The 22,270-nt window shown below is 44.6% G+C and overlaps 1 protein-coding gene and 2 non-coding genes across 11 annotated transcripts; all 3 read left to right on the plus strand.

Annotated features, from left to right (window-relative positions):
- Positions 1-47: 47 nt before the first annotated feature.
- RASL11A (RAS like family 11 member A) lies at positions 48-21,745 on the plus strand. Of its 9 annotated transcripts, none has more exons than XM_028837146.2 (10): positions 48-340; positions 2,572-2,650; positions 3,015-3,076; positions 3,900-4,012; positions 4,835-4,985; positions 12,600-17,437; positions 18,500-19,172; positions 19,477-19,533; positions 19,632-19,711; positions 21,012-21,745. In XM_028837146.2, the coding sequence occupies exons 7-10, from the start codon at positions 18,578-18,580 to the stop codon at positions 21,477-21,479; spliced, it is 1,200 nt and encodes a 399-aa protein (XP_028692979.2). In that variant the 5' UTR covers positions 48-340; positions 2,572-2,650; positions 3,015-3,076; positions 3,900-4,012; positions 4,835-4,985; positions 12,600-17,437; positions 18,500-18,577; the 3' UTR covers positions 21,480-21,745.
- Positions 3,728-3,800, plus strand: LOC114673610 (small nucleolar RNA SNORD102). Its single transcript, XR_003724387.1, has one exon. It is a non-coding gene; the product is annotated as a small nucleolar RNA SNORD102 (small nucleolar RNA).
- Positions 4,057-4,184, plus strand: LOC114673622 (small nucleolar RNA SNORA27). Its single transcript, XR_003724396.1, has one exon. It is a non-coding gene; the product is annotated as a small nucleolar RNA SNORA27 (small nucleolar RNA).
- Positions 21,746-22,270: the final 525 nt, after the last annotated feature.

A 22,270-nucleotide genomic window follows, 5' to 3' on the forward strand; every position in this document is an offset into this window, starting at 1 on the left:
GCAGCCCACAGGCCCTTGTAAGGCGCGCGCCGCGGCCCCGCCTCTTTCCTTTCGGCCGGAACCGCCATCTTCCAGGTAGGGCCTGCGCGTGGCTCCCGGGCGCTAAGTGTTCGACAGACTTGAACCGCAACCTTGTGGCCTCAGAGCTCGTCCACTGGGACCGTGGGGAGACTGTCTAACCTGTTTGAGGTCCATTGGCATGGGCGGGTTAAACCACGTCCTGCCAGACGGGGAGCAGCGTGCGCCGGGTCGGGCCTGGACCGTGGGCTGAGAACCGGACTGCGATATCGCGGCCCTGCGGGGGCACATTTGCGAGAAAGACGACACTGAGTCGCTTTGGGTGAGGTGACTCGAGTTAATCTTTAAAAGACTTCGTTTAATGTCCCCGTGGCTGCATCTCCGGTACCGTGGGTGGCCCTCTCACATAGGCCGTGTGGGGGCCGCGTGGCCTGATGCCTTTCTAACTCTTTTCAGTGTGGCGTTTTTATTCCTAATCTTGTGATGGTGTTGGGTGAGGACTTAAGCGGTAGTAGGAATGGGTTTAGAGTCAGGCGTCGGTTTTAATCTCCTGTGAGGCCTGCACGTGTGAAAACCCGGGCCCTTGGTCGGAGAGTGGGTCCCGGAGTCGTCCTGGGTAGTGAAACCTCACTGCTCTTAGTTAATGCATAAGACGATTTTCGACTGATTTTAAAATTTTGACCCCACGTGGTGGTTGGACGAAGGGAAAGTGTTTTGACGTTGCGACACCAATATTTGCACCCAGAGGAGATACGTTTTGCGAATTCTAGGGCAGCATGCTTTGAGTGAAGGGCAACATTTAGCCGTAGTTGATCATTTTGTCAGTTTGTGGATGTTAACAGTCTGCAGATTGCTTTTTATAGTGAATCCTAGTTGCCATGATTTTAATACTGTTACAGACTGTAAAGCATCGTTTTGAAAAGTGCTTTCAGTTTTAAGTTTATGGGGTCCATGCGGAAAATGGATTCCAAACTCAGAAAGGTGAATCTAGTGGAGGACTAAGGGCTCTGGAATCAGGAATGAGTTAACTGGTTCTGCCACTTGGTGATTCCACAGAGTGGCTTGAATCTACACAGTACCACTCCTTGTATACTAACTTACCACAAGTTTGTGGAACTTTATACACATCTAAAGGCTTTGGGGATTAGAATAGGGTACCTGGCATTTAAAGGGTTCATCCATTGTAACAGTGGTTTGGCTTTGGTGAGTTAGGTGAAACATGTCTCCTTGCTATACAGTTTTTATACAAATGGTACTTTGGGAGCCATTCTTAAAGGATTGTTAGTAAATTTAGAAACCAAATTGTGTTAGAATGTTGTCAACACGTTAAGCCTGACTGCTGTATTTTACCTTACGGTAGCAGTAATAGCCAGGAATGGCACTTCTGCCCTGTAATGACTAAAGAGCCATCAAAACTATTGTTTTGGCCTTTTTGGGAAACAAAAGGAAAGGTTAATTTCTAAATGCCTACATGTAGGTGAATTCTTAGATAATGATAAATTAGCTGCCAGTTACTACTGAGCACTTTACGTGGGCCATGCATTGCTGAGTTCTTTGTAGATGTTATCTCAGTTATGGAAGTGTTCACCCCTATTTCACAAATGAAGATGAGAGATGAAATGTGGGTTTCGCAGCTAGTAAGTGGCAGAGCCTATGTCAAATTTAGGTCGATGATTATAAAGCCTGGGTTCCCCTCTCTTCTACCCTGTATACATTTCGTAGTAAGTAATCCGAAATGTGAAGTGACTTGAGATTTCTGATAAATAGATGCTGTTTGAGATACACCATCACGGAAAATTTGGTTGACAAGAAAGATTTAATTCACGTAAAAATGTAAGGCTGTTTTATTGTGTTCTCCAATAAATTCTTATAGTTAGTAATTAAATGCCATTGGCATTCTAGATTGGGGTCTACAGATAGAGTGTGGTAGAAGTCCTGTTGTAGTTTTATATTCTCACAGAGAAAGGGTACTGGTTTGGATTCTCGTATCAAGTTCTGCTGCTTGGCTGGGCGCGGTGGCTCAAGCCTGTAATCCCAGCACTTTGGGAGGCCGAGACGGGCGGATCACGAGGTCAGGAGATCGAGACCATCCTGGCTAACGCGGTGAAACCCCGTCTCTACTAAAAAAAAAAAATAATAATAATACAAAAAACGAGCCGGGCGAGGTGGCGCGCGCCTGTAGTCCCAGCTACTTGGGAGGCTGAGGCAGGAGAATGGCGCAAACCCGGGAGGCGGAGCTTGCAGTGAGCTGAGATCCGGCCACTGCACTCCAGCCTGGGCGACAGAGCGAGACTCCGTCTCAAAAAAAAAAAAAAAAAAAAGTTCTGCTGCTTAAGAGTTTTGATATTGTAGAACTTGGACAGTTTTGCCAAAATATCTTAACTTGCTAAAATAATGGGTTTTTAACCTTTCAACAGAACTAATTGCTTGGTGACCCAGCTTTCAGTTTGCAGTTCTCACTTTGCTACTGACATGCGAACATTTGAAATTACAGGGGTTTGGGGCAAATGCCAATTTTCATTTGCATTTGACTGTTACGCTTTCTGGTTTCAGTAATTTGCCAAAATGACGAACACAAAGGGAAAGAGGAGAGGCACCCGATATATGTTCTCTAGGCCTTTTAGAAAACATGGTAAGTAGGTTTACCTTCCTTGAGAGAAGCATGGCACACATTTGTGTTCTGTTGTGTTCAACATGTGTTGTAGTTCAGAGAATGTGTATCAATAGCATTAAATAACTAGCGTCTACCCAACTTATTTTGTGATAAATAAGCATGAAGATTATATGATAATTTTGTGACTAAATATTGATGCAAGATTAAACTTTGAAGAAAGGTTGTAATTTAGTAGGCTGATTTTGCTTTCGGGAGAAATTATCCATTGGCAAGATATTAAGCATGTAACCATCAAAAATGATGTGTTAAAAGCTAGTGAGATTTCATTTCTTTTACTCGACTTTTAGCCTTAGTATTCACTATACCAAATTTATTTTTGCAGGAGTTGTTCCTTTGGCCACGTATATGCGAATCTATAAGAAAGGTGATATCGTAGACATCAAGGTAAACATAAAATTGGGAAAATAACACTACGAAGTTAGAAAAGTTGGATTTAATCTAGTGTAGGAATTCAAATACTAGTGTATATTGCATCTGTAAGAGTACAGAATGGATTTTTTTTTTTTTTTTTTTTTTTGAGACACAGTTTCACTCTTGTTGCTCAGGCTGGACTGCAATGGCACGATCCCACCTCAGCCTCCGCCTCCCTTCCAGGTTCAAGCGATTCTCCTGCCTCAGCCTCCCAAATGTCTGGGATTACAGGCATGTGCCATGATGCCTGGCTAATTTTGTATTTTTAGTAGAGATGGGGTTTCTCCATGTTGGTCAGGCTGGCCTCGTACACCTCGGATGATCCGCCCAATTCAGCCTCCCAATGTGCTGGGATTATTGCAGGTGTGAGCCACCGCGCACAGCCTAGAATGGATTTTTTAAAGTGCTGTTCTTAGCAGAATTTAAATTTTCCTCATCACCTGCTTGGAGTTAACAAGTGGAAATTTGGTGGTAGGGTGGGAAATTATGAGTTTGTCACGTTGGAAGGGAATGCCTTAGTGCAAAGTTTAACTATTGATGAAGATTACCGTTACTATGATTAAAAACCCTCGTAGTGAAAGCTGTGTTCTGTGGTCTGTATTTAAGTGTATCCTGGCACTCTAGAGCTTAATGATGATTGGTTTTTTTTGATTGCTTGAAGCAATGTGAAAAACACATTTCACCGGCTCTGAAAGCTCTTGAGTTGCCATTTAAAGGAAATCTTAGAATATCTTAGTTACTTAAAGTCAGATTTTTAAAGGAAAGGGAAATGCTGGTATATTTGTCTCTTTAACAGGGAATGGGTACCGTTCAAAAAGGAATGCCCCACAAGTGTTACCATGGCAAAACTGGGAGAGTCTACAACGTTACCCAGCATGCTGTTGGCATTGTTGTAAACAAACAAGTTAAGTAAGTAGTGTTGTAGTTCTTTGCAGCCAACCGGTATTCCCTCATACCCCCTTTTCACTTTGCCAATTGGACTTATGTCTTTATTGGTCATTCAAGTGGGGCAAAGGAAATAATCCTTTTAAAACTCAGGCAAACTGAGTGTTTGTCTTGTATCCTGTCAGAGGAAACAAATTGAAACAGATGTATTGGAAAGTCTTAACACAGTTTGTTACCAAGCAGTTTTTTTTGTTGTTTGTTTTGAGACAGAGTCTTGCTCTGTCACCCTGGCTGGAGTGCAGTGACGGGATCTCTGCTCACTGCAAGCTCCACCTCCTGGGTTCATGCCATTCTCCTGCCTCAGCCTCGCGAGTAGCCGGGACTACAGGCGCCCACCACCATGCCCGGCTAATTTTTTTGTATTTTTAGTGGAGATGGGGTTTCACTGTGTCGACCAGAATGGTCTTGATCTCCTGACCTCGTGATCGCCTGCCTCGGCCTCCCAAAGTGCTGGGATTACAGGCGTGAGCCACCGCGCCCGGCCCAGCAGTTTTTGTAGAATAAAAAGAGAAAATTTTAAATTTTATTAGCAATCTGGTTTGGGTTAGATTACTAGAGTTTAAGAGGCTGTCATCTCATCAAATAGAGTTAAAAGTAGGGATGTTCTCTGCAAGGCTTCTGATATGATTAAATAATTGATTGTAAAGTAATCAAGCCATACTTTTTTGATTTGTCGTATCTGGATAAAAGGTTCATGGTTTGTTTAATAAATGAAACTGCAAAAAGTTTTCTATATTTCTGTTACATTTCTGATAAAGCATTTACAAGAATTTCTTCTCTGTTCAGGGGCAAGATTCTTGCCAAGAGAATTAATGTACGTATTGAGCACATTAAGCATTCTAAGAGCAGAGATAGCTTCCTGAAACGCGTGAAGGAAAATGATCAGAAAAAGAAAGAAGCCAAAGAGAAAGGTACCTGGGTTCAACTGAAGCGCCAGGTGAGAATTTGGTGTATATTTCATTGGTCCTGAGAGCACTTTAAGGTTGAGATTTAACACTTCACGTAATTATTTCATTCCCCTTTTTTTCCTTTAATAGCCTGCTCCACCCAGAGAAGCACACTTTGTGAGAACCAATGGGAAGGAGCCTGAGCTGCTGGAACCTATTCCCTATGAATTCATGGCATAATAGGTGTTAAAAAAAAAAAAATAAAAGACCTCTGGGCTGAAAAATGTTTCTCTTCATTGAGTAGAAGTGTGGTGTCCTCTCTCCCAAAGAAATACTTAAAGCAAATTTTAGTTGTGTCCTAATTCATTATGTAATGTCTTTCCTATTCAAATTTAATGTATTCCTTGCTGAAGGATGTAAGGTAGCTTATTGTGCAACAGATTACTCAGTTGGTTAGAAAATGGCCAGGTATTATGTATGAAATATTTGTACTGGTTTGAAGATAGTCTTAAATCATCAAGGAAGAAATAAAGTAATTTTTTTTTTCAGACAGTCTTGCTCTGTCAACCTGGTTGGAGTGCAATGGTGTGATCTCGGCTCACTGCAACATCTACCCTCTGGGTTCAAGCGATTCTGCCTCAACCTTCTGAGTAGCTGGGATTATAGGCGCGTGCCACCGTGCCCAGCTAATTTTTATATCTTTAGTAGAGACGGGGTTTTACCATGTTGGTCAGTCGGGTCTCGAACTCCTGCCCTCGTGATCCACCTGCCTCGGCCTCCCAGTGCTGGGATTACAGGCATGAGCCACTGTGTCAGGCCATATAAAATAAATTACAAAAATAAGTGGGATATAATCTCTTGCATTACAGTTAAGCTCAGGATCCAGAGTTTGCTTTTGAACCCTAAAAAAACACATTGTTTAAAGTATCCATTTGTGTGTTATATACTAGTTTGGAATTGCTTTGACCATGCATGAAACAGAACTCAGAAAATAATAGTGGTAATAGCATTTGTGTTAGGCTATTGTCTTGCTGTAACAATATAGCACAGACCTGGGTAAGCAGTAGAAGCTTATGTGGTAGTTCTGGAGGCTCTGACGTCCCAAGATAAAGGTGCTGGCAGGTTTGGTATCGTATGAAGGTTTGGCCTTCACTTACCTCTTGATAATTCCACAATGGGAGTTCCTTTTTTTTTTAATTGAATATTTTATTTTGAGATAATTGCAGATATACATGGAGTTATAAAAAAGATTCCTTGTACACTGTATTCTGTTTGTCAATGATAACATCTTGCAAAACTGTAGTGCAGTTTCACAGTCAAGATACTGATAATAGGTGGGCATGGTGACTCGTACCTGTAATCCCAGTACTTTGGGTGGCTGAGGTGGGTGGATCACTTGAGGTCAGGAGTTCAAGACCAGCCTGGCCAACATGGTGAAACCTGTCTGTATCAAAAATACAAAAATGAGCCAGCTGTGGTGGTGAGTGCCTGTACTCCCATCTGCTCTGGAGGCTGAGGCAGGAGAATCAAGAGAGACTCAAAAAGCATAAAGTCAATATGTAGAACAGTTAACACCACAAGATACCTCGTGTTGCCTTACGTAGTCAGACCACCTCTTCCCCCGCCGATCCCTGGCAAGCACTAAGCTAGCCTTCATTTCTTTTTGTCATTTCAAGAATGGAAATGACAGGGATCATGTAAGTTAGATGTGTCCCTTTGCCTTTTTTGACTTAGCATGATTCCCTGAAGATGCATCCAAGTTGTTTCACGTATTGTGTGTAGTTCTATTGCTGAGTACAATTCATGGTATGAACGTACCACAGTTTGTTTAGTCATTTGACCTGCTAAAAGACATCTGGGTTATTACCAATAGTTAGCTGTTGTTTTTAAGGCTGTTACGAGAATTCATGTACAGGTTTTTGTGTGAATGTAAGTTTTCATTTTTCTGGGATAAACGTCCAAGAGTGCAGTTGCTGGGTCTTAAGGTAGTTGCATGTTTACCTTTCTAAGAAACTGCTAATCTGTTTTCCAGAGCGTTTTCTACCATTTTACATTTCTACCAGCGGTTCATGACTTATGGCAATTTCTCTGCAACAGTGGGGATTAAGTTTCATCATGAATTTTGGAGAGGACATATTAAAACAATACCCTTCAATTGGAAACGTTTACTTAACAAACATGGGTCCTTGAAACGTATCCTCGCCAATCTTGCTGACAGGCATTAAGTCCATTTCATCCCCAAATCGATTCTATCCAACCTTTGAGATTGTACACAGTCATTCTTATTGCTACCTTCTCGGGGTGAGGCTGTGTAAGGCAAAGACCTAGTCATATTTACTAAGTGTTAAGAACTATCGGGCGCAGTGGCTCACACCTGTAATCCCAACACTTTGGGAAGCTGAGTTGGGAGGATCACTTGAGTCCAGGAGGTCAAGGCTACAGTCAGCTATGATTGCTGTCACCGCACTCCAGCCTGGGTAACAGCAAGACCCTGTCTCAAAAAAATATTTTTTAATGTTCTGAATGGAGAAAAGTCTAGGTGGTGGTCTTGAGTTTTTCCCAATGAAGTGAGATGGGTGATATGTACTGCTTGGGGATCCCTCACAGTTGGATATGAATCTGAATAACTGCCCCTAAGGATTCACATTCTAGTAGTGGAGACTTGCATGTAAACATAATCTCATTAGTCCTGTGTATTTTCCAATAATAGTTCATGGCTCAGCCGTGCATCTAGTAGAAGTCATCACACCCTGTCCCTTTAGTCACACTTGCCTTGTTCCCTTCATTAAAGCAGCTTCCAGACTCCACATTTACTCATTCTGTTACTACATTACAAATTGACCGACATGACTCAGTTTTCTTACCTGGAAGGGGATAATAAAAGTGCCCCTAAAAAGGTGATTTTGAGGGTTAGATGGGAATACTTACAAAGCACATATCATGATGTTATGGTGAATATTCAGTAACTACCAACTTTTGTTTCATAGATCTGCTGCTAATTGAGAATTTTGCATTGTTTGGACACAGAAGCCTGCCAGGAGTATTTTGGATGTCCAAAATTAAGTCATTGCTTTGCAGTGAATCTAGAATTTACTAATATTTAGGTTTTAAGAGTATATGTGACCCCCCTTTTGTGGGGGAGTGGGTGTGGTATATCCCTATTTACCATTTATCTGCTTGAGAGATACGTACATAAAGTTGAGCTCTTCGTTAATGAATTGATATTATATGCCTGACAACATTTGTTGACCACTTGATCTATTTCATCTTCCTGGCTTCTTTGAGATGTGAGGGCTACCATGTTTTATGAGTAAGATAAAAAACTAAAGAAGGGGGAATAACTCACCAGTGGTCATACTGCCAGAAAGTAGCAGAGCTGGTACTTGAACCCATGATCCTCTTATGCCAAAGAGTTCCTCTATTTGCCGTGCTGTTTGACTACCAAGTGGATCCCTGAAGACTCCAATAAGTTAGTGTGTGGGTGGGTGCCAGATAGTGTCCGGAAGACCACATTATTTTTTGTAACAGCTTTGTTGAGGTATGATTGATAACAAAGAACTGCACCTTCAGTGTGTACAGTTTGATGAGTTTAGACATTTGGATGAGTTTGTGCAAACGTGATTGCATCATGATGTATGCGAACCTTTGTAATCTGGTTTCTGCTTGTTTTCCCTTTCACTTCCTGTTACTGCCTTCTTTATGCTTTAGGTATTAGGAAAATAGATTTTTTCAAGTTCTTTGCACATGCTCTTGCCTTTGCCTGCAACACTTAGGCTTTCCTTTGGTCACTTGATGAGTTCCCGTGTGTCCTTCAGCACTCACCCTGTATTATCTCATAGATGATGCCTTCCCTGTTGCAAGTATTTTAAGGAGAGGAATGAAGAAAGCTCTTTGAATCAGACAGGAGAAAGATACTTCTGGTTGTAATAAAATCCCCCACATCTTTGTTCCCATAACTTCTGTTATGTGTTTTAACTCGTAGTCTTCCCCACTACACCTGAGTTTAGGGACTCTTCGTGCCTGGAAAATAGTAAGCATTCAGCAAATACTCTTCGAATTAATGAGAGGATAATGAGAAAAAGACTGCTCTTGAAAAAAAATGCATCTGTGTTCGGTCTTTACAAAACTCTAGTGTTTCTCTGAATTTTGAGGACTCGTAACCATTTTGCGTATGAGTGTGTAGGCTTGTTAAATCTCCCATGTAACGTGCAAAGATCAGGAGACCTTAAACATTGTTTTGTTCATTCTCCAACAAGTCATGTTCCCTTCACTTTCTGTTGCCTCATCAGTAAAGTGGTGTCACCTCCCTGAGTATAAGGGATTGGATAAAATGATTCCTGGAGACCCGTTGTGCACTTAGGGCCTATTTCATGTTGTAACACAACCAGGTGAAATAAGTAAATTGTGACTTGTCAACAAGGAAATGGGGATATGAGGTGTCAATTCAAAGGGGCAAATAAAGTTGGACATGAGAGAAAGAAGGATGACATGCCAGATTGGCTTAGGGGAACTACTATCCTTAGCGCAGATACTCAGAAAATGAACTCTTCCTATGTGATGTACAGCATAGCAATTTTTAAAACAATCAGTGGCAATACTATGAATATGCGTAAAATTTTAGTATTTTGGATTAGTCTTCAAAAATAGATTTCCTCACAAGCACAATACTGGGTTAAAGAATATATGTTTTTCAAATTCTTGGTTCACTTTGATGAATCGATTTACCAAAGGGTTATACCAGTTTGCACTCCACCTTCCAGAGAACATGCTTGTCTCAGCATTCTCATCAGCATTGATTATTTTAATTTAATCTTTGCTACTTTGGTGAGAGAAAATGTTTATTATTGAGTTTGGCTTCAGTTAGCTTCTGGAACCCTCTCCTGGTTTCTTTTTACCTGGTCTGCGGTCTTTGCTGGTTCCGTCTTTCTGATCTCCAAATACTGGAGTACCTTTATACTCCAGGTGAGATTCAAAGCTAGGAGGCTAAAGCCTAAAGCCTCATAGCTTTGAATACCATTTATAATCTGACAATTATCGTGACCTACAAAATCCTTCATTATCTGTCCTGTAGCTACCTTTGCGACCTAGTCTTGTACCACTTCCTGCCCCAAAGTCAGATCCAATTTCATGAGCCTCCTTGCTGTGTCTTTTAAAATGCCAAATGCATTTGTGCCTGAGGGCTTTTGTAAGTTGAAGTACAAAATATGAAGGAATGCTTTTGAAGGAGCGTGTCATGCTATGAAGGAATGCTTTTCCTTCATCCTTCCCCATGATTTGTCCCCTTTAGTCAGCCTCTGCTCGAATTTTATCAAGATTGTCTCTTAATATCCTATAAATACAGACTTTCTTCATTTTCTATACCTTATCCAATATATGTTTAGTGGTCTGAGTTTTTATCAACATATATCTATAGATACTTTAGGGGAATTTTTTTTTTTTTTGATAGTGTCTCCCTCATTACCCAGACTGGAGTACGGTGACACAATCATGGCTCACTGCAGCCTCAAACACCTGGGCTTGAGTGATCCTCCTGACTCAGCCTCCTGAGTAGCTGGGACTATAGGAGCATGCCATCGCGCCCAGCTAGTTTTTTATGTTTTAGTGGAGATGGGGTTTCACCATATTGCCCAGGCTTATCTTGAACACCTGGGCTCAAGTGATCTGCCCACCTCGGCCTCCCAAAGTGTTGGGATTATAGGCGTGAGCCACCACACCTGGCCTGTGGGGGATGTTTACTGGTACCTACTCTACTGTGGAATGAAGGGAAAAGAGAGACACCATAAAGCCTTATTAAGGAGGTGACAGTATAGGAGGAGCAGTAAGACCTAAATCTCTTCATAAAATAAGGCAAAACAGGTATCCAGGAGGGTAAAAGGAGACCAGAGGAAAGAGTTGATATTGACAGGGCTCTTGCTTCTGCCCTTTTGTTTCACTGATTATCTTGGTCTATGCAGTAGTGTGATCTCGGCTCACTGCAATCTCTGCCTCCTGGGTTCAAGCAGTTCTGCCTCAGCCTCCTGAGTAGCTGAGATTACAGGCGCCTGCCATCACACCGAGCTCATTTTTTTGTATTTTTAGTAGAGACGAGGTTTTGCCATGTTGGCCAGGCTGGTCTCCAACTCCTGACCTCACATGATCTGCTCGCCTCGGCCTCCCAAAGTACTGGGATGACAGGCGTGAGCCACTGCACCCAGCCCAACTTGCTGGTTTTTTTAACTTCAGCCTGCAGACTTGCAAAAACCAGCAAATAAACCAAGCAGCCCTTCCTGTGCCTTCCTCCTCCCTTTCATAGCTAAATTTCCTGGTCGCCCACTGCAAATCTGGCTTCCGCCTCCACCACTGTGATGAAACTGTACTCTTAAAGGTTACCAAAAGCTTGCTAATTAACAAATGTAGATACTTTTTCCCAATTTAATCTTAGCCACATAATAATTGACAGAGTAACAAATTTTTTCTCTTGCAGAGGGTTCTGTTTCTTCTCCCTATCTGACCCCCTTCTATCCTCATTCTGGGCCCCTCCTAGATGTTCCACGTTTGTCTCTCCCTTCTTTATAAATTATTCCTGGGTTATCTAAGCCAGAGGTTCTTAAAGTATGGTCTCCCAGCTGGCAGCATCAGCATCATCTGAGACCTTGTTAAAAATGCAGACCTGCCCGAGACCCGCCAAATCTGAACTTCTGGGGATGGGGCCCAGCACTTCGTATTTACCAAGCTCTCTGAGTGAGTAAGATACACGCTCAAGTTTGAGAACCACTGGTCTACATCTTTAGTCTTCTCTGATACTTGAGACTCAGTTGCAGAGCTCACATTCTCTGAAGCCCGAGATCTGTAGTTCCATCTCCCTCTTGGGCAGCTCCATCTGGATGTCCTGCAGATTAGGTTTTATAAGTGGGGAGATAATTAAATTGAAACCTCCAAGCTTTGAGTAGTGTGTGTATGCTGATAAGATTACATGTCTGCTTTGAAATGCAGGTCCTGAGCAACCACCACAGATTGTGCATTTATAAATTAACCTCTTACTGTCCGATTTCCCTTCTTACACGTCAGTGAAAATGAAGAAAAATATCCTAACTATAAATTTTTTCACCCTATTTTTAAGTAATAGCCATGATTGTAAGTGAGGCTGTGTGGTTCCTTGAACTTTGACCTCAAGTCTGTTCCGTTCTAACCAGGTATCTTTTAAGGCCTTCTATTTTTCAGTTGAAACCAGTCTCAAAGGGTTAGATAAAATATATCACCCTCTTTTTTGAAGTTTTCTTCTGAATGTTGTGGCAGAAACACACACTCAGGTTCTTACCTCTTCCATATTCCCTCTTGTGTAGTATTAGCATTTCTCTGTAGTAGGATGGAAAATTTGCTAAAATATAAATTCCTAAAATATGAACAAGGTAGGTTTATCTTAATTCTTTTTTGTGCACAAGACAAAAGATTTAAAACTGGGTTGGATTTATTTGGAATGAGTGTTTATAGCATATTTCTTCACCCTAGCTCCCATTAGAAAAAAATTGATAGTAAAAATCCTCCACAGAATCTGTTCAACCAGTTGCTAGGTTATGAATAATAACAGTGAGGCAGCAGCTGCAGCTGCTGTTGCTGAGGTAGAAAATGTGCGCAGAAGAGTGAATAAGCAGCTGAGGCTCTGCACTGTGATTCTTTTCAAACAGCCGCGTATGGCGAGGAGCTGTTGACAGGCCACCACACAAAGCCACTAATGGAAGAGGGACACAAATGCTGTCGTACACACTTCTCCAGCAAGACTCGGATTTATGGAAATCATTTGGATTGGAAAATAAGTGGAATACTCTTTACTGTCTCTATAAAATGAGATGATAGCTTAGCTCAAGTGAAGATGACTGGATTTTTTTGGTTCCACCTAAGAAGGAAGAGAGGTTCAGATTAAATTAGTTGCTCATGGGAGATGAGTAAGTAAACAGTTCTAAGATCTTTGAGGTCAGAGACCATATCGTTTTGTTTTGTTTTTGTTTTTTAAGACAGGGTCACCCAGGCTGGAGTGCAGTGGCACAATCACGGTTCACTGCAGCCTTGAACTCCTGGGCTCAAGGGATTCTCCCACTTCGGCCTCCCAAAATGCTGGGATTACAGGCAAGAGTCACCGCACCAGGCCCATATCCTATTATTTGTAAGCTCCTAGTACTCATACTGTTGTATGTGCGATCTGCTCTTTTTATATCTGTGAGTTCTGCATCCATGGATTCAACCAAGCTGGGATGGAAAATATTGGGACAAAAAATTGCATCTGTTCTGAACATGTACAAACTTTTTGCTTGTCATTATTCCCTAAACAATACAGTATAACTATTTACATAGCATTTACATTTTATTAGGTATTATAAGTAATCTAGATATGATTTAAAGTAGGAAGGAAGGGCCGGGCGCAGTGGCTCATGCCTGTAGTCCCAGCACTTTGGGAGGCCAAGGTGGGTGGATCATTTGAGGTCAGGAGTTTGAGACCAGCCTGGCCAACATGGTGAAACCCCGTCTCTACTAAAAATACAAAAATTATCCGGGCATGGTGGCGCACACCTATAATCCCAGCTACTCAGAGGCTGAGGCAGGAGAATTGCTTGAATCTGGGAGGCGGAGGTTGCAGCGAGCCGAGATCACACCACCACCGCAGTCCAGTCCGAGCGACAGAGTGAGACTCCGTCTCAAAAAATAAAGTAGGAAGGATGTGCATAAGTTATATGAAAATAACGACACTCTTTTTATATCAGGGATTTCAGCATCCCTGGATTTTGGTATCCTCAGTGTGTCCTGGAACTAACGCCCTACAGATAACCTGAGAAACAACTGTAGAAGGAGCTCTCCTCCTTCTCAAATGATTAATGGCTTTCCATAGCCCCTCAGTAAACTCTTTAGCATGCCATTCAGTCTGGTTCCCAGCCTTTTGGGTCACTTACCACATCCTTCTCACCGTTGAGACTACTCAGAGTTCCTCACACTTGGCATGTACCTTCATGGTTTTGCGCATGCTGTTCCCTCAGTTTGACATGGCCCTTCCCTGGTTTCCACCGATCACACGTGACTCACACTTGCAGCCCAGTTGATGCCTCCCTGAAGCTTTCCCTGATACTTGGGTCAGACCTAACTCTCCCTGTGGCAGCTCTGTTGGAGTTTGCATCCTGACCTGCTCTGGCCTTCCATTATCAACACAGTGTTCTACAACCTGCTTGCTTTATTTTGTATTTATTTTTTTGAATTTTGAACTTTTTGAGACAGGGTCTTGTTCTGTTGCCCAGGCTGGAGTGCAGTGGTATGATCATAGCTCACTGCATCCTCAATCTCCTGGGCTCAAGCAATTTTCCCACCACATCTCGAGTACTTGAGACAACAGGTGTGCACCACCATGCCTGGCTAATTTTTCTTTTCCCTTCCCTCTGCTCCCCTCCCCTTCTTTCTCCCTCCCTCCCTCCCTCCCTCCGTTCCTCCCTCCCTCCCTCTGTTCCTCCCTCCCTCCCTTCATCCATCCTCTTCCCTCCCCTCCCCTTCCTTCCCCTCCCTCCCTTTTTTCCTCCTTTTTTTCTTTCTTTTTTCTCTTTTTGTAAAGACAGGGTCGAAAACGCTTCAAGCAATCCTGCTGCCTTGGCCTTCCAAAGTGCTGGATTACAGGTGGGAGCCACTGTGCCCGGCTCTGTATCCTGCCCTCTATACCTTTGGAATGTGCCAGAATTAAAACTCAGAGGGCTTGAGGCCTGCACCACTATATGGCTGTATGACTTTGGATAAGTTACTCAATTTGTCTAAACCACAATTTAGAGGATATTCACCTGTTTCACAGGATTAATTAAAAATTAAGATAATATTTTAGAATTTTCTTGGTAAACTCAGCAGTTATAAATAATAGTGAATTTGGTAAATTCTTCACTACAGGGATGTCTGTGAAGGCAGGCAGGAGTGTGTTATACTTCGCTGTCTTAGTAAATGTTCACTGCTCTTTGTGTTCTGTGCCAGCACTTATCACAGAGCCTCACAGAGTCAATTTTCAGTAATTTTGCCAGCTGAGTTGAAGTAAAGTAGGGAACTGGTAGAGGACAGAGCCGTGATTCCTGTTTAGGGAGAGCACCTCAAAGGCAGGGGCTCTGAGGCTCCAGTAAACTCAGTAGTCGAGGACTTAGGATATACAGGAAAGGGAGTTGATGTTGGGTTATGGCTGGGGTGGGGGAGTTGTTTGTGAACAAGATGGGGACCGTTGGCAAAGTTTTGCCTGGTGACTAGAATTCAAGCTTTTATTTGACTGGGAAAGAGTTAATAACTTCCCAAGACTGCTATTATTTGCATATTACCAAACTCTGGCCTTTATACTCATTCTGAACACCCACAGATTTGTATATCTGTATCCATGCCTACGCATTTCTATTATCTTTTTAAAACCACTTCAGCATGCCTGTTATATTGGTTGCACCACAGTTTTACATAACGCTGGACACAAATTTAAAATGAAATGGCAGAACACAAGCAGCAACGGTTTAGACAAGGCTATTTATAATTCTACAGTTCAGTCATTTATTGTCTTCACTAGAAGGTCATGGATTATTTTATACAGTTATAAATGCAAAGAGCTCTTCCAAGGAGAATGAAATCACATGTTGAACTCTTCTGAGCAAAGGTGCAATGTAATTGCAAAGTGGAACATAATTATCACTGGGCAGAGAACAGTCTTAGGAATCTTCCTTATTGGCAGACCTTAAGCTACGATGGTCTTATTCCAGACTGGGAATGTAAAACAGAGAAGGAGGTGAAGAGAGACAGAGATGCAACATTCCACCAAGAAAGGACTCTTCCCTTGAAAGTGCTGGATTTTCACTCCAGGAAGGGGAATAGGGTTTATGGCCGATCTCCTTGGCAATCATTCTCTCTGTGAGTTCTTCATTTTGAATGGGGGTGGTGGTATGTCCAGCTAGAGGGAGGAATCATGATTGTCTAAACCAGTCGTGGCCATCCCAGTCTTTGCTAGATACTTGAGTAATATCTTTCCCAGTTTGTTCTGGCCAGTGAGATGTAAGAGAAAGTCTGCTGAGTTCTTGTGAGAACTGCTTTATTTCATAATTAAAGAGAACAACTAACAGAATACTTCTTTCCCTTCCTGTTTGGGTGAGGATGCTGCGGGAGCCACCCTGCATCTATGAAGGAGAAGTGAAGGGAATCTGAGAGACAACAGCCCAGACCCCCATCACAGAGCTGCACGTGACCCTGGAACTTAAGTTTCCAGTTGTTCCCTATATATATATATATATCCAGTTGCAACCAATGTAACAGGCATGCTGAAGTGGTTTTAAAAAGATAATAGAATTGCGTAGGCATGGATACAGATATACAGCTACCATTGTCTTTGTGGTGCCTTTTCCCCCATCAGGGAGGAAGGTGCCCTGCTTCAAGTCTTTCCAGTTACACTGCAGTTTAACAGAGAAAATTGCCTTATGAACAGCCAAAAGTCAGTACAACTTAAATATGGCAGTTTATCTCAGGACATCTCCCAGCACACGTCCTCCTGAGAGCAAGTTGCTCTCAAAACCAAGGCAATGGGAAAATGGTCAGAAACATGACTTCTATATTTTCTAGTTCATACACTGAAGACACCATTCATTCATTCATTCATTCATTCATTTGGAAAGTCAGCCAGTGAACAAACATTTATTAAGGACCTTGCCAGTCCCAGGTGCCACTATGTGCTGGGTACTCGAGTCACAAGCTAGAGTCCCTGTCCTCCTGGAGACAGACATGAAACAAACATTCTACCAGAAAGTAATGATAGTTGAGATCAGTGCCCTGAGAGCAAGTAACTGCAAGATAGGGGTGGGGACAGTGGCAGTGATCAGAGACGGCTTCTCCAAGGGAGGAACATGTAAACTGAAGAAACCATCTAGTCTAGTTTACTTCAGGATTATTCAGAATTCTGCAGATGAGAAATGAGAACAGTAGGGATACAGAGAGGGAGACACGAAGAAATGTAGGAGGAGAAATGATGGAACTTGGTGATTAATCAATGTGGAAGTGAGAGAGTGGGTAGACTCAAGGATGTCTCCCAGGCTTGGGCCACTAGGTGGATGGAGACACATTCATTAGCATGGTCAATTACAAAAATGGGCCCCATTCTCCACCACTCTCTGCTTCCTTGCCCTTTTCACATGTGACTCTTCTGCTGTTTCCACAAAGGGGTGGAGTGCATTTCCCTATTCCTTGAATTTGGGCTGGCCCCATGACTTTATTTGACCAACAGAATGCAGCAGGAAGGGATGGGTTCGACCTCAAGGCCTGGGTCTCAAGAGGCCTTGTCCATTTCCACCCACTCTCTCGGAACTCTGCTCAGCTACCATGAGGGTAGGCCCTGGCCAACCTGCTGACAAGAGACACGTAACTCAGTCACTACCCTCCCTCATGACGCCAACAGCTGCCAGACATGAGTAAGGCTATCCAAGGGCAGCCAGCCCCCACCTCCAGAACCTGGAAGCTCCCTGCAGATGCACCAAAGGGCTCAACAACTGTAAGTGATTGTTGTTCTAAACCATCTAGTTTGGTGTGGTTTGTCATGCAGCAAAAACTGGTACAACCAGGGTAGAGAAAGGTATGAATAAGGGTGGGGCTGTCTAATAGGCAATTAGGTGAGACTGGAACACAGGAGGCCAGAAGCCAGAAAGTCTTCTAACTGTTCAAGGTTAAAGTCCTCAGGCTTCTGCCGTGCTGTTTCTGGTGGGCTCCGGAAATCCAAGAACCAGTCCATAGCTCTCTTTTGTGTCCTGTTCCTCACACTGCCCCCCACCCCACCCTAGACCCCACCATACACCTAGAAGTAAATACTTGGATAATGAAGCAAATGCATGACTCAAGCACATAGGATAGTATTAATGATGGATAGTTAGTGGAGAGCCAGGGCCGCCAGCCGGTGTAGTGCTCATGAGTGTTCAGGAATGAGCCAGTGCAATCCCTGCCTGCAGAAGAGGGGCTGGTAATGGATACTGAGCTGCTAACCATCACTGCCCCTAAGGGGACTTCATCTATCCCTAGCAAGGTCACAGTAACTGCAGTTGCCTCCACTGATACTAATTCAGAGCTCTTGCCCCCGCCCTCCCTTTTCCCATATTAACGTCATCCGTTAGCATCTTTTCTTTTCTTCTTTTTTTTGAGACGGAGTTTCGCTCTTGCGGTCCAGGCTGGAGTGCAGTGGTGCCATCTCGGCTCACTGCAACCTCCGCCTCCCGGGTTCAAGAGATTCTCCTGCCTCAGCCTCCCGAGTAGTTGGGATTACAGGCGCCAACCACCACGCCCCGCTAATTTTTGTATTTTTAGTAGAGACAGCGTTTCGCCATGTTGGCCAGGCTGGTCTTGAACTCCTGACCTCAGGTGATCTTGCCCACCTCGGCCTCTCAAAGTGCTGGGATTATAGGCGTGAGCCACCGCGCCCACCGCCTTAGCACGTTTTAAAAACAAAAAGGGCAACGTTTTACAGGAATCGGTCTCTCCCATTGTTGCAGAAACATCCAGCTGATCGCACTTTTTCTTCTTTCTTCTCTCGCCAACTCGTAACTCATCTCAAGTTCACCCACAGGTCTAGTGACTCCGGCTGGCTGCTGCGGGGTGAGGAGACTCGCAGAGTGCCTGACTAGAGGCCGCCCGCGCGCTCTGGATGGTGGCCGTATCTTCAGGGTCTGGGCCCCGGAGCCGCAGTCCTGCAGCAGAGCGCCTGGAGCCGCAAGCAGCGAGCAGCCCGGCGAACCGCACAGCCTCGGCGATAGTCAGCTCCGCGGCCTCTGCTCCCGCCCCTCCCGTCAGCTCCGGGAAGGGGCGGAGACGAGGAGGAGCTGTGGCGGCCGCCGCGCTCCCGGGCGCACCAAGCCCTTTAAAAGCCGCGGGTCTTGACAGCTGTGCTGGCAGCCGCCGCGGTCCCGGACTCCTAGTCCCGCTCTCCCAGCTGGCGAGCCGGCTCCGGGTGCGGCGAGGCCCAGTCCGCTCGGCTTGCGCGCCGGACCGCGGGACGCGCTCCATGCGGCCGCTCAGCATGTCGGGGCACTTTCTGCTCTCACCCATCCCCGAGTCCTCCTCGGACTACCTCCTGCCCAAGGACATCAAACTGGCGGTGCTGGGCGCCGGCCGCGTGGGCAAGAGTGGTGAGTGCGGCGGGGACCCCGGGGCGGCTTCGCTCCCCGGCTCCGGCCGCGACCACTGGGGGCGCTGCGGACGGAGAAAGGGAGCTGCGGCCGAAGCAGAGGGCCGGGGGGCAGGTAGAACCCGGCTGCTTTCGCGCTCGGGGGTCCGGGTCAGTCCCGGCCTGCTTCCCCGGCGTTCCCTGGGGCATCTACTCCTGGGCTCTCGGCGGGGTTGGCGCCTGTTCGGGGATGAGGTGCGGGAGAGGTGTCCCGCCAGTCGTACTCGCGGCCGAGCCCGCGGCGCCTCAGTTTTGCGGAGCCTCTGGAAGCAAGCAGTACCCACGGTTCTGCGCCCCTCACTCCCCCCAGGGCGTCGGGGGTTCCTGGGTTTGACCCGCTTGTCCGACTCCTTCGGTTGATTTGCTCATTTCCTTTTCAGCAATGATCGTCCGCTTCCTGACCAAGAGATTCATTGGCGACTATGAACCGAATACAGGTGAGAATACTTTCACGCTCTCTGCTTTTATGCTTGCGTGTTTCTTTTTCCGGATGGGCGTTTGAGAATTGAAAAGCAAACTCTCCTTCATTCTCCAGGCAAGCTGTATTCACGTCTGGTCTACGTTGAGGGGGACCAGCTCTCCCTGCAGATCCAGGATACTCCCGGGGGCGTCCAGGTAAGAACCGCCAGGGGCAAACAGCTCACTCACACCCGTCAGACCACCCTGGTGGGCACAGCACGTAGGGCGCCCACGCTGGGCGCAGGGGTCTGAACAAGGCATCTAAACCAACCTGTGCATTTACAGGTAGGAATGGGCTCTCCACAGGGGGGGCCAGTAGTTGGGGTGTTAGAAACTCTCTAAGGGGGAGGCATGGTTAGAAGCAGCCTCCTCTTCTTAAGCACCTGACTTAACTTCACTTTGCAACCCTGGTGGGCCATCACTACTTAGGCAGGTCACACCATTTCTTCCAGAGGTAGCCGTGGAAACTTTAACAAAGAGAAAGACATTTAAAACAAAACAAAACAAAAAAACAGGTAGGATTCTAGTGGGAGAGAGTCTTCTCCCCTGGTAAGCTCTGCTTTTTTTGAGACGGAGTTTCACTCTGTTGCCCAGGCTGGGGTGCAGTGGCTGGATCTCAGCTCACTGCAACTTCCACCTGGTAGGTTCCAGCGATTCTCCTGCTTCAGCCTCCCGAGTCGCTGGGAGTACAGGCATCCGCCACAACTCCAACTATTTATTTACTTATGTATTTATTTATATTTTTTTAGTAGAGATGTGGTTTCACTATGCTGGCCAGGCTGGTCTCGAACTCCTGACGTCAAGTGATCCGCCCACCTCGGCTTCCCAAAGTGGTGGGGTTATAGGCATGAGCCACAGCCCCCGGCCAAGCACTGCTGAAGTGCTGCTGTTAATGGCTGTTCCCTCAAGTCAGTAATTGCAATCAGATAACCCCTTGGCAGAGGGTCTAGAATGTAACTTGTTTATTAACCAGTTACTAATTGCTACTCCCTTCTCCAGAGGAAAGGTCTTGTGGAAGAACCCTAAGAAAGGAATTTCTTTCTGTAACATTCTTAAGAAGTGCATGTTAAAAATATTTTTATGGGTTTGGGAATAGATATTTATCTTGGCTTATTTTCAAAGTTTTGTTTATTGTGAGTTAGTGTTTCCTAAAACTTGAGCCATTCTAGTTTAAGGTCATTCTTCAGTCAGCCATGGTTCACCAAAGACTGCCTGACAAGCAAGGGGTTTAAAAATAATGCAGGGATAACAGCTAATAAAGTAACCCAGGCAGGGAGTTTGCCTGGGAATCTGCTCTTTGCATATCAAAAGCCTGCTTCTGCAGAAGCTGGGTGGAAACTGAAAACTGTTTAGCGATTTCTTTTTCAAGTGTTTCTTCAAGGGTTGCCTTGATGTTTTTGAGTTTATCTCCCACTGAGGGTTTCCTTGACTGGATGTCATTTTGATGTTTTCTCAGATCCAAGACAGTCTCCCCCAGGTCGTCGATTCCCTGTCCAAATGCGTGCAGTGGGCCGAGGGCTTTTTACTGGTCTATTCCATCACAGACTACGACAGCTACCTGTCCATCCGACCCCTTTATCAGCACATCCGGAAGGTCCACCCTGACTCGAAAGCCCCTGTCATCATTGTGGGCAACAAGGGGGACCTTTTGCATGCCCGGCAGGTGCAGACACAGGACGGTATTCAGCTAGCCAATGAGCTGGGCAGCCTGTTCCTTGAAATTTCCACTAGCGAAAACTATGAAGATGTCTGTGATGTGTTTCAGCATCTCTGCAAAGAAGTAAGCAAGATGCACGGCCTCAGTGGGGAAAGAAGAAGAGCCTCCATCATCCCTCGGCCCCGCTCTCCCAACATGCAGGACCTGAAGAGACGCTTCAAGCAGGCTCTGTCTCCCAAAGTCAAAGCCCCCACTGCACTGGGGTGAACTATCTCAGACAGATGCCTCTCCTTTTTAATATGCATTTGTGCAGCTAAAAGACTGGGCTTCTTCCTTTTTAATCACACATTCAGAGTTTATTTTTATAAAAAGATTGATTTTCAAGTACATGTATATTTCTGAAAATTCAGTGATTGCCTAGAAGCTGGATAAAATTTTGTTTTGGTAAAAGAACTTTTTTTTTTTTTTTTTTTTTTTTTTTTTTTAACTGTAACCACTGGCCACTTTTCCATTAAAGGCAAAATGGCAACATTGCTCATTGTTTTCTCAATGTCTTTTTATAGAAATTGTGCTTGCAGCAGCTGCCAGAACTGTCTATGCTTGCCCTCGGTCTGAACTCTGATTGGTGTCTCGCAGTGGGGAGGAGTTCGTGTAGAGAGAGTCTGTTGTGGGAGAAAGGAAAGTATGTGGAGGAGGAGAGGGATTTGAATAACTGCAGGATGTCTTTAAATGGGACACTGCCACCAGTCATGAAATTGACACTGTGTGATTTTCACGGGAAGGGGTACAGTGTGAGCTGATGCTAAAACGTTACAAGTCATGAGTAACATTTATTGGTGCAAATACAAGTTTATACTCTACGCATATTACAAAACAAAAACCCCTTTTATAGTATTCCTTATGTCAGTAAGTGGGCCCTACCACCCAAAAGTTAACTCAAAATTCTCCTTCCCTTCCAATAGGGCACCAGATCTGTCCATCCTCACTCCTGTTTTTCTCTAAAGCCTCACTCTCCCTTAATCTAGCCCTCCCTTTGACTGGCAGGCAAGACTCATGTT

This window comes from Macaca mulatta, chromosome 17 (assembly GCF_049350105.2).
Source record: "Macaca mulatta isolate MMU2019108-1 chromosome 17, T2T-MMU8v2.0, whole genome shotgun sequence".
Classification (NCBI taxonomy): domain Eukaryota; kingdom Metazoa; phylum Chordata; class Mammalia; order Primates; family Cercopithecidae; genus Macaca; species Macaca mulatta.